We start from the raw sequence: 12,273 nt of genomic DNA, 5'->3' as shown, positions 1-12,273 counted from the left end.
GTGATGACTAGGCGCCTTCCCTCTAGTCTTACATTGCTAAATTAGGGACGGCTAGCGCAGATAGCCCTCGTGTAGCTCTGCGCGAAATTCAAAACGAACAAACAAACCCAAACGAGGCTAAGTAATTGATCAAAACCCCTAAAGCTATGGATTTATTTAAGATTTTGACACCCCGTAAATGACCAAAAATGGGTACATCCCACATTTTTGTAAGCATATGTATAGGACCTGTAAAAATGAAAGAAAAAGTATTTTTGTTCCAAATCTTATGTAAGTTGATGAAAATATGGATGAGTAATTGACCAAGCCCCCCAAAATTGTACTTTTTTGTGAACTCTGACCCTTCTGAAGAAACTCAAAGTGAGAAAATCCAATTTTTTGTATGTCAAGGTGTTGTGGGCATTAACATTTATGGTACAGCAACCCAAGAGGTAAATTTTGACCATATAAATTTCTTAAAAAGGCCTAAGTCACAAAATTAAAAAAATACACCTTTTTCGGGCGTGTTTGATTATTGGATAAACCTACTAAGACTTATGTTAAGAAATGAAGGAAAGGCGGTCGACTGAAAATTATGTGTAACAGTATACCTCGGTCGATTGAAAATTATGTGTAACAGTATGTCTCTGTAGAGACATAATAAATGAAGTATTACCTATTTTCAAAGTCTGTTTGCCACCATTTTGTACATTCTTACCACCTAAATGTGGGTCGTAACCCTTGATAAGAGGAACATTGGGCCACACCTCTTCACCAGATCACTATCTCTGGTATCGTTAGTACGAAAAGCGTGGAAATGTCTGGGAAAATTGTGCTCCCGTATTTTTTATTATTTGAGAAACTCCCCGCAGGAACAGTGGTAAGCCTACGGAGTTGCAACGCTAAAACCAGAGGTTCGATTCTCCTCTGTGATCGCAGCAGATAGCCCAGTGTGGCTTGGCTGTTAGAAAAACAAAAACACACATTATTTGAGAAGCTACACGTGCTCACAAGTCATATTACAAGCGATTTCAGTTATTGGTATATTTCAAATAAACGTGTTCAGACACTATCCTCATTTTTAAGATTTTTGTGTTTATATTTTCTTAGTACCGTAGTTTGAATATTTACTGCAGAATGTTTTTTATATGAAATAATACAATAAGCAAATTATAAAACATAGTGCTAATTTGGTAGAATTATAAGAAAGTATGAAGTCTGTAAAATAAAAAAAAATATATAAAAAATCCCTGCCTGCTGGCATATGATGTTCTACCTTTCCAAATACTCCCTTCATTTTGGAGATCCATTTCTGTCGAGACCAATGAAGTACACTGCAATAAATTCCTGAATATGTTTGGGGACCTTCCACTGTTTAGTCCTATCAAACCCTTTCTGATTGGTCTAGAATGACCAATAGGTTAGGGCACTCGACTTACGGGTTGAGGGTTCGAATCCACATCCAACTGAAATATGCTTTCAATCTTGTGAACGCTATAATGTGACAGATAATTTCACTCTTCATTGGTTAAAGAGTAGCCCAAAAGTTGGCGGTGGATGGTGATGACCAGCTGCCCTCCATTTAGTATTTCACTGCTAAACTAGGGACGGGCGACTAGCGCATATAGCCTTCGTGTAGCTTTGAGCAAAATTCAAAATAAAACAAATCAAATCCTTTCTGGTACTTTTTCAACATTGTTGGACATTGAGAATTCGAACTGTAACTTTCTCAGATTTTATTGGATCGTGGTCTACTCACTAATGAAAGTTTCACATTGCTGCACATTGTACCTCCTTGTAAATCTATACACGTGAAACCAAGCATCGAATGCATGTATGTATAAAGCTTTTTTTTTTTACAAATTCCCTCCCAAACACATGATGCCTCCTTCAACGTGTCAGAACATCGGTTTCGTCTCTTTGTTTAGCTTTAATCTTTTCCTACTGTACCATTAATCGGATACAAAGTGATCAATTTTGCACAGTGTATAAATGTTTAAAGCACATAATTAACCATGACTATTACTCATTTGCACAGTGGCTCTTTTTTTAGCTTAAGATATGTGTAACCAACAAGTTGTACTAAATATACATTCTTTTACAATTACATAATTTCATAAATTTTAAAGTTCGTTATAAATTATAGCAAGAATAACTTTAGTAGTTAAAGAACTATAAATAATTTATTTTCTAATAGAAAAATAATAACAATGAACGTATTTTGTTTGGCACGAATCCTCCAAATGGGACAACGGTACGTTTAGGGATTTGTGAGATCCAGCGTTCGATTCCTCGCGGTGCACACAACAGATAATCCTACGTGTTTTTGCTCTAAAATAAGCGAATCAAACCAAACTAGTTTGACACGAGACATAAGAAACATATCATAAGTTGATAATGTCTCTATTAAAAAAATAGATTTAACTTTAATTATTGCTGAGAAAATTTGTATGCTTAATCAGAAAAGAAAAACAGGACAGAAACGAAAAATTCCATCTACAGTGAGTGTTTTTTAATAGAAATTTATAACGAAGTTACCGTAAACTACGAAACCTCTGCATAATATTTCTAGTTTACGTCTGATTAGAAACTCGTGCAAAACGTCAATAAGTAGTGATATTTAGTTCAACCTCGAGTAACTGACCACTTGATCATTGTTGGTTCTAGATATCATTCCATCATTATTCATGTACTGTGTAAACTGAAAGGCTTACGGTTCAATGAGCAGTTTGTACATTTTGTCCAACACACCTGGCCATGAATGATATTTAGTTCATGCCTGACCAAAAGCTCGAGCGAAACGCTTATCTCTAAATGATATTTAATTCTAACAAGCAGTTCGAACGAAATGTTTCTCTCTAAATGGTAACTAGTTCTAGTTTATGTCTTACAAACAGTTGGAGCGAAACGTTTCTCTATAACTGGTATGTAGTTCATGCCTAACATGCAGTTGGAGCGAAACGTTTCTCTATAACTGGTATGTAGTTCATGCCTAACATGCAGTTGGAGCGAAACGTTTCTCTATAACTGGTATGTAGTTCACGCCTAACAAGCAGTTTGAGCGAAACACTTCGCTATAAATGGTATATAGTTCATGCCTAACATGCAGTTGGAACGAAACGTTTCTCTCTTTAAACGATATTTAGTACATGCTTGACTAGCAGGTTTGGCTTTTGAGATTTATTATTTGAAAAAATACACGGAATTTGCTCATCTGTTCTATGTTATATATTTTACTTAACTGGTTTCTGGATCGTATCTTCGTTTATGAAATTTTCTTTCTCAGGTTATTTGACGTCGGAGGTCAAAGGTCAGAGAGAAAGAAGTGGATCCATTGTTTTGAAGATGTCACGGCTATTATATTTTGTGTGGCAATGAGTGAATATGACCAAGTGCTTCACGAAGACGAGACCACAGTGAGTTGTGTTTAGAGAAAATACGTTATTTGTTCTCCCTTTTGAGTGAAATAAACTCAGTAAACGTATCAACTAGCCCCTGCCAGTACGGCGGTAGGTCTCCGGATTTACAACACTAAAATCACTGGTTCAATTTACCTCGGTGGGCTCAGCAGATAGCCTGATGTGGCTTTGCTGTAAGAAACACACACACGTATAAAGTAATGGAATGAAAGTATAAAGACATGTAAGGTCTATTTATACACTAGCAGAGACTAGCAATACATCTGTATCTTTACACATTGGTATTTTTATTACAACAGTACGTCTTTAAATACAGGATCTCTAAAATTACACAAAAATATCTAATATCAGGTCCCGAAATCTACAAGTCAACTTGTTTTAGGCCTAACATTGGTTATATCCTTTCGTACGGCCTATATTCAATAAAAAGATAAATTAATACTGTAACTTATGCACGGTTTTTTTCTTTAGTTTATTTAGGACTAAATGTTAACGTACATAATACTATCAATAAATAAACTTATGAGGTCTGTTAAAAAAATACGCGGACTGACGTCATAAAACAAAATGTACTTTATTTAGAAGTTACAGGTCTGGGACCCCTTCAAAGTACTCTCCTCCCCAACGCACACACTTATCCCAACGGTGTTTCCACTTGTTGAAATAATCCTGGTACGCTTCTTTTGTAATGTCCTCCAGCTTTTTCGTCGCATTTGCTTTAATCTCGGGAATCGTCTCAAATCTTCTTCCTTTCAAGGGTCTTTTGAGTTTGGGGAACAAGAAAAAATCGCAAGGAGCAAGGTCAGGTGAGTAGGGGGGGGGAAGAACAGTGATCGAGTGTTTGGCCAAAAACTCACGAGTTCTGAGGGCTGAATTTCGCAGCAACGCGGTGGATCTTCAATGTTTCGGTCAAAATCTCGTAACAAGATCCAACTGATATCCCACACTCTTCAGCAAGCTCCCTGACAGTCAGAGGTCGATTTGTCCGCACCAGGGTGTTGATTTTGTCGACGTGTGGGTCGTCAGTTGACGTGGAAGGACGTCCAGGACGCTCATCATCTTCAATGGACTGTCGACTATCCTTAAAACGTTCATGCCACTTGAAACATGCCGTACGATTCATAGCAACATCACCGTAAGCCGTGTTAAGCATAGCAAAAGTTTCAGTTTCAGATTTTTTAAGTGTAACACAAAAATTTCACAGCAAGTCGTTGCTCCTTCAGGTCATTCATTCTGAAATCCGCCAAACGGAAAAATCGCACTTCACTTAAAACCGCGTAGCTAATACACAAATGAAGATATCTGCAATCGGGAAATGGCGTCGTAATCAGCTGATCTGTGCGAACCTAGCGACACCAAGCGGATTCCCCTGGAACCAACTGGAGCCGCGCAATTCAAACAGTCCGCGTATTTTTTGAACAGCTCTCGTATAATGTTATTATACGACCTAACGTTAGACGTTTTTAAAAACTTTAATAAGCTTCTAGTACGCAGTTGCACAAAATTTCTACTAAAGTATATGTATGTCTACTTTCTTTAACACCTTCAGAACAGACAAAAAAATGAATATTATTAGAATACCTAAGTTCTAGGTATAGTATACGGTTGCTAGTGTGTAGTCTGTAATGGTTGCATAGTATTCATAGAGTAATAAATTGTGTATTTTAAAGTATTGAAGTATAATATGTAGCATTTTCAAACTATACCATACATAACATGACACGTGGAGTAAACGATCCGGCTAAAGAATCGAAAAGTCCAGGTATACCCATCCCTAATTTAAAATTACCGACCAGAAGGAGGGTAAACGTCAGCAGAAATAGTCGCCTAGTGGACACTTCTTATCAACAGAGGGACTGACTGTTGTAACTATAACACCACAACAACCGGAAGTGTGGAAAATATTCAGATGAATATCGTGTCTCAAACCTTGGATCTATCGATCCACTTAGCACTTTGCCATGCCTAACTCTACGTAATATTTGATCGCTATACTTGTGCTGTATATAATGAAATTGGATTCATCATTTCGACAACATGCAACATGAAATATCATGATAAAACTTACCATAAGACAATATCCTTTCCTAAATATTAACCGAGAAACGAAAGAAAAATCTAGAGCTAAATTCCAACAGGCTGTAATTGAGTCACAGTAGATTTGTGATACATGAATTTGTACAGTAACTAATGTCGTAAGTATAAAGGTGAAAGTTTCTGATTTCTTGAATCTGTTCTCAGTATGCATGTTGTTTAAATTTATATGTATCAAGCGTCACCTCAGTTCCGTTGTGCATTAAATTCAGGTTAAAAATGGTAACAACTGAGGGCGTAATTCTTTACTAGTTCAGCTCCTATACCAAGGAAGAAGGGCTAAAACGCCTCTGGAAAACTACCGTGGCACCACGGGGGAGGTCTAATAATAGGTTTACAAGATTCCTGAATCCCAATCGAACATAGAATTGTGTGCGTTCCTGCTCTCTTCATGATTCCAAAGGTTCCATATTTGAAATTATATTTATATCCCCATTTCCAAGCCAGCTGGACCAAACTTGACGTGAGTGCTTAGGTATCACGCGACTGCCCCAACTCTTATTTCTATTCACCTAAATCTTCCTTAAGGTAACTATAACGGAGGACCTTGATCGGTGCGCTCGGTCCTCAGTGAATGGTGAAGAGACTTTTGAACACCGCAGCTGAGCGCGAGGACTTTATTTTAGAATGATCAATAGACTGAGTTTTTGCCGTTAGTTGAATATAATTCAGTTATATCTTTTATTTTCATATATTTACATTAAACTGTTATGATCCCATGTTACTGTGTTCAAGAGGCACCGCATGGCCGTGTGTTAAGAGTCCTAAGGGTCGCGGGCTCGAATTCCCATTACACCAAGCATGCTCGTCCTTTCAGCCGTGGGGAAGTTATACTATAACGGTCAATCCCACTGTTTGTTGGGAAAATAGTAGCGTAAGAGATGGCGGTTGGTGGCGATGACCAGCTGTCTTCCCTCTAGTCTTACACTGCTAAATTAGGGATGGCTAACACAGATAGCTCTCGTATAGCTTTGAACGCAATTTAAAACAAACAAAAATTAAACTGTATGTGTGTGTATTTTCTCTGATCCATTATATAAACACAAATTGATTTGAAAATTTTGTTTCTCATATTTTTATACGAAAGTGAAGAACGACTGGAAATAATTCATGGAATGTTTGTTGTGACCCACAGAACCGCATCCAGGAAAGCTTAAAACTTTTTGATTCCATATGCAACAACAAATGGTTTACCGACACATCTATCATTCTCTTCCTGAATAAGAAGGACCTCTTTGAGGAAAAGATCAAGAAGTCTCCTCTTACCACCTGCTTCCAAGAGTACACAGGTAAATTTATAAACAAGTTATTTGAAATCCCAGCTAAAAGACCTATTACATATCTATACGCAAGTTCTTACAAAACGTGTAATAATTAATAAATGGAAAATATATTTAAACGCACGGTGGGTTGTGTTGACGTTTGATAACTTGGACACACGTTTCCCAGACAGCCATGTGTTATTAGTGCTATATATCCTTGGAGCATCTTGGTTGCTAGGCATATAAAACTGTGAGCATTCCAGACACATCAACTTCTGTCAGTGTACTGATACAAATTCAATATTAGTAGAATAAACCTTGAAAGGTTTTTGTATCTTTAAATTTATTATTTTGTGAGGAATTCTTTGTTTGACGTACTTAACTTTCCACCTTCATCGGTCGTTTCGTCTTTCAACTGACGAGAAACTTGCTCACTAGATGGCACTTTAGAAGTATAATGTCTCACAAAATTCTAATAATTTATGATATTCGGATTTTACGAAAAACACAAAACATTTTTATAGAATATAGTTGTGGCACTTATCAAACTAGAGAATAATCATAATAAACGTTAAATGTCTGGAAAGTTTACACTGTATAATAGAGAAACTCCATATTAACGTAATCACTGAAAGTTCATGTAGCCGTTGTTTTCTATGGTGCTTTTGTCTTCCATATTATTATTATATTTCTTTCAGCTCGACAGATGGCAACACATTTACACTTCCTTGATACTTCTGTGAGATTTTACTAAAAAATATACCAACGTTTAAAAACATCTTGAACAGAAATGAAACATAATAGCTTAATTAGTGCATTCTTGGTTTGCTAAATTATACAGTCAAAGACGGGTTTTATCGAAATAATTTTATTTACTAACTTCTGATCGAAGCAAAATATTTACAAAGATCAGATATAAAAGCACCCCTCCTTCCCCTGGTGACTCAACGGAAAGACTGATGGTTTATAAACCCAACGATTGGGTTTCGGTACCCACGCTTTGCAGAATACAGTTGTGTAGCTTTGTGATAAAGTTTGAGCGAAGTAAAATAAAATGTAGCCGAATGACAAATAATAATAAATAGTTATTATTGTTGGAAATTAGAACGATGTTGTAAACACACAATGAAAACTTTCCTTGATCAAATTATCATTATCTTCGTGATCTAAGTTCTGCTGTATAGCTAAACTGGATACTAACTTAATTCGTAATCCGAGGGTCGTGGGCTCGAATCCTCGTCACACCAAACATGCTCGCCCTTTCAGCCGTTTGGTTTTAATCCTACTATTCGTTGGTAAAAGAACAGCTTAAGAGTTAGTGGTGGGTGGTGATGACTAGCTACCTTTTCTCTAGTCTTATACTGCTAAATTATGGACGGTTAGCGCAGATAGCTCTCGTGTAGCTTTGCGCGAAATTCAAAAACAAACCAACTAACTTAATTATAAATTCTTATATACTGATCTTAGTGGCGGTAAAAAGTGAAAACATGAACATGGTTTATGAATAAAAACCCTATTATCCGAGCGCTTTCGGAAGGTAGACCATTTTTCTTGAGAGGACAAATCGGCCGTGAAGAAGAAAGGCCCACTTGTTGAAAGCCCTCCGGTTATTGGGTTGTTATTAATTTCTGTCAAGACTTTTTGAACCCACGTGTTTTTCTAATATCATGAATGAACGTGGTTTATGAGATTTGGTTTCAGCTACACTGTAAAAATTTCTCAGTGAAGTTATGTAAGTGTATGAAGAGCTTCATCGTATATTTTTATGTAAATTTGAGCATACTGATAGTGGCAAATCAGGCATTAATTTATTAGAAAGAAACAATTTGTATATAATGTAATAATAACATGATAATATTTAAGATACGTCAAAGATTGACAAAGTCTAATATTTTCAAAGAATATTTACAAAGAAGAGCTTGTTATCAGTTGCTTTGTTACGTATAGAACACAACAATATTTATTATATTACTAAAAATACCAGTTGCTTTGTTACGTATAGAACACAACAATATTTATTACATTACTAAAAGTACCAGTTGCTTTGTTACGTATAGAACACAACAATATTTATTACATTACTAAAAGTACCAGTTGCTTTGTTACGTATAGAACACAACAATATTTATTACATTACTAAAAGTACCAGTTGCTTTGTTACGTATAGAACACAACAATATTTATTACATTACTAAAAGTACCAGTTGCTTTGTTACGTATAGAACACAACAATATTTATTACATTACTAAAAGTACCAGTTGCTTTGTTACGTATAGAACACAACAATATTTATTACATTACTAAAAGTACTTGGACACCCCTTCCAGTCAATAATGAGGTCGTCCTCTGTTGATTTTATATTTAAAATTCGTGAGATATAATCGTGTGAGCCAGTGGGTGTTTAATTTCCACTGGGAAAGGATTTTATGAGATTTTAAACAGGAAATGTTACTAGATATAACATTGGTAGCCAACGAGATTAGAAAGAGGAAAATGTTATAAGATACAGGAATGATAGTTATAGTCGGTGTCACAAACTATCTATAGCTTGTTTGTTTTTTGAATTTCGCACAAAGCTACTCGAGGGCTATCTGTGCTAGCCGTCCCTAATTTAGCAGTGTAAAACTAGTCATCACCATCCACCGCCAACTCTTGGGCTACTCTTTTACCAACGAATAGTGGGATTGATCGTAACATTATAACGTCCCCACGGCTGAAAGGTTGAGCATGTTTGGCGCGACGGCGATGCGAACCCGCGACCCTCAGATTACGAGTCGGACGCCTTAACACACTTGGCCATGCCGGGCCTCACAGGTAAGTAACCACTCCCAATTTTAAAGTCTAAGTGCATTGTTAGATTGTTGAATATTGATTTGAATGTTGAAACCTTCTTTACGTTAAAAATTGTCTTCTTGAGAACGATCAGACCAGTGAACGAAACGTCATACCTTTCTTTAAGATATCCTTTCTTACTGGAAAAGCTGAAACTTGTAATAAAATAATACTTATAATCATAAAGTAAACTCAAAACGAGAGTTATTAATAACGAAGTAACGCATATGACATGACAGTCTATAATAAACATATTATATTCAAGTAATTACTCATGTTTACTTAAGACTTTTATATATCATATTTTTCCAACTGTGCTATTAACTTAATTATTTTTATTCTATTGTTTAAACTAACGATCTTTTCTTTCTTTTTACAATTTTTAATACTTGAACCAACGTTCACCAAAATATATTCTTCTTAGGAGCACAGGAATACGGCGAGGCAGCAGCCTACATTCAAGCTCAGTTTGAAGCCAAAAATAAATCTAGAACTAAAGAGATCTATTGCCACATGACCTGTGCCACAGACACAACAAACATCCAGTTTGTGTTCGATGCTGTGACGGACGTGATCATAGCAAACAACCTACGAGGTTGTGGGTTGTATTAAACTGTGTACAACGTTGCGTGAAATATGACACTAACCAGTCAACGAGTTGACTGGAGCAGTCAGTCGCAAATTTCATCTTTTTCTACTTTCTTGTTACTGAGTTCCAGAGTTCCATACCATAGGAAGCATCTGGGTTCCTGTCTAGAAAATGCTTTAACAGTGTCTTAATGAACTATTTTCTTCAGTTCAAGATGGGAAAATGGCAGCTATAAGATTTTAAACGAATATTAGACACGGAAGACTCCAGAAACTTTTATTTATTTGAGATACTTGGGAACAGAAGGGCAAAAGGTTCCACTTCAGATAGAGCCCCAGATCTGAAGAGGCCAGAGGTTCTATTTCCTAGTTTTGTTTATTTTTGGATGTGTCGTACTTGTTTTTTATGATGTTAAAATATGACAATTAGTGGTGTGGTTTGGCTTGGTGTTATACTAATGGAGTTATTTCTGATGTAATTTGTTTTCCCTTTTTTCCTTAAAACTAACCATTCGCTGAAGCCAGTTAACATAGATGTGGTACATCAGTATTACTACTTTTTATAAATGGTGAATAACTGCAATTATAGTCTTTTAAGAAACAATTATATTTTAAAATAAACAGGTAAAAGTTTTCTTGCTGTCTTAAGTTTAAGGTTTCTGTTTGGCAATTCCGATATTCCAGGCAGTATTATAAAACCTACAACTTCGTAGTTTAGAAATAATGCAAAACTCAGTTACTTAAATCACAAAATGAACAGTCTAATGATCCATTTAAACTGCTTGAAAATGGAACATTTGTTTTTATATTGTTATATAGTTACGAAACAATAGAATTTTGGTAAAGGTAAAAACAAACTGAATAAACTTAGTAACTTGAGGTGATATTTAGGTAAATACTGTAGAAGATATACAAATAGTTTAGAATCTGAGTTTATTTATTAAAAGGTGTATAATATTTAAAAAAAACTGTTGAAGGCATTAGGTCTTACTGAACCATATACAAGTTTTATTGGACCATTGTCATCAAGAAGAAAAATCTTCATTGAAAAATCACACTAATAGTTATACCTTGTTATTTTGCAACTACATATTTACCAATCATTTGTCAGAGATGGTGCTGCCATCTCTTATCTTTTTTTAATAATGGAGCTTGTTTTTAAACTCGAAGCGAAACAATAGGCTATAGTACTTACAGTGGGTATCGAAACATGAATTTTATAGTTATAAGCCATTTAGAGTACCGTTAAGCCATTGAGGGCAAAATCAGTTTAAAGTATATTTTCCTCAGTATTCAGAGCTACATAGTGAACTATGTGCATTCTGTCCAACAAAGGGATTAGACCTCTGGGTTTTAGTGTTTTATGTTCATAAACTTACTACTGAATACCTTCACCTTCTTTGACATTCTGTTTGTTTTTCTTCATGATCCGCTAGAGTTTTATTGGATGAGAAAGGTACATATATATATAAATTAAGAAATTATTTTAATTTGATGAAACATTTTCAGTTGTTTTTTTTCGGACAATTGATTGAAAATTACTTCATTACTTTTACAAAATAAATTAACTTATTAATTGTCTTATGTATATCACATTCAATTTACTTTACTTAACTATCTCTGTTAATTTATCGTTAATTAATATATTTGTCTGGATGTATGGTTTACACCAGGGGTGGCCAAACCTCGACTCGCGAGCCACATGCGGTTCTTTGACAAATAATGTGCGAATCGAGGAAATATGTAGGCTGAGCTCATTTTTGTATCACAATTAATACAAAAGGTAAATAAAAATTTTCAAACTTTATACTTATATCCCAGGTATAAACTAAGAGTTCACTGAATTAAAACGTAAGTTTAATATTCATGGTGAGTAAATATACTTAAGAATTTCAATCCTAATTTTAATACTAGATTTGAATCACGGATTAAAGAAATTTCAGATCACCAAGGATTACAGAGGAATTGTGCTGGAGAATCAGTAACTGTACAAGCCGGTGCTGACAATGTTAGTTTTGGTGGGCGTGGCTTACGATTGCGGCGTGTGTGGATGTGTTGCGGGCAGTGCATAAGCGGAGCGTTAGTGTGATACCGGACG

General features: G+C 35.6%; 1 protein-coding gene across 1 annotated transcript in view; it reads left to right on the top strand.

Annotated features, from left to right (window-relative positions):
• The window catches only part of LOC143250996 (guanine nucleotide-binding protein G(o) subunit alpha-like), a 46,404-nt gene extending 34,647 nt beyond the window's left edge, over positions 1 to 11,757 (top strand). Inside the window, exons 6-8 of the mRNA XM_076502264.1 lie at positions 3,266 to 3,395; positions 6,628 to 6,781; positions 10,012 to 11,757. Coding sequence (XP_076358379.1) covers positions 3,266 to 3,395; positions 6,628 to 6,781; positions 10,012 to 10,199 — 472 coding nt within the window. The 3' untranslated portion in view covers positions 10,200 to 11,757. The remainder of the gene's footprint in view (positions 1 to 3,265; positions 3,396 to 6,627; positions 6,782 to 10,011) is intronic.
• Positions 11,758 to 12,273: the final 516 nt, after the last annotated feature.

Source organism: Tachypleus tridentatus, chromosome 5 (assembly GCF_004210375.1).
Source record: "Tachypleus tridentatus isolate NWPU-2018 chromosome 5, ASM421037v1, whole genome shotgun sequence".
In the NCBI taxonomy this organism is placed as follows: Eukaryota; Metazoa; Arthropoda; class Merostomata; order Xiphosura; family Limulidae; genus Tachypleus; species Tachypleus tridentatus.
Note: the sequence above shows the minus strand (reverse complement) of the source record. Positions and strands in the feature narration are given on the sequence as shown.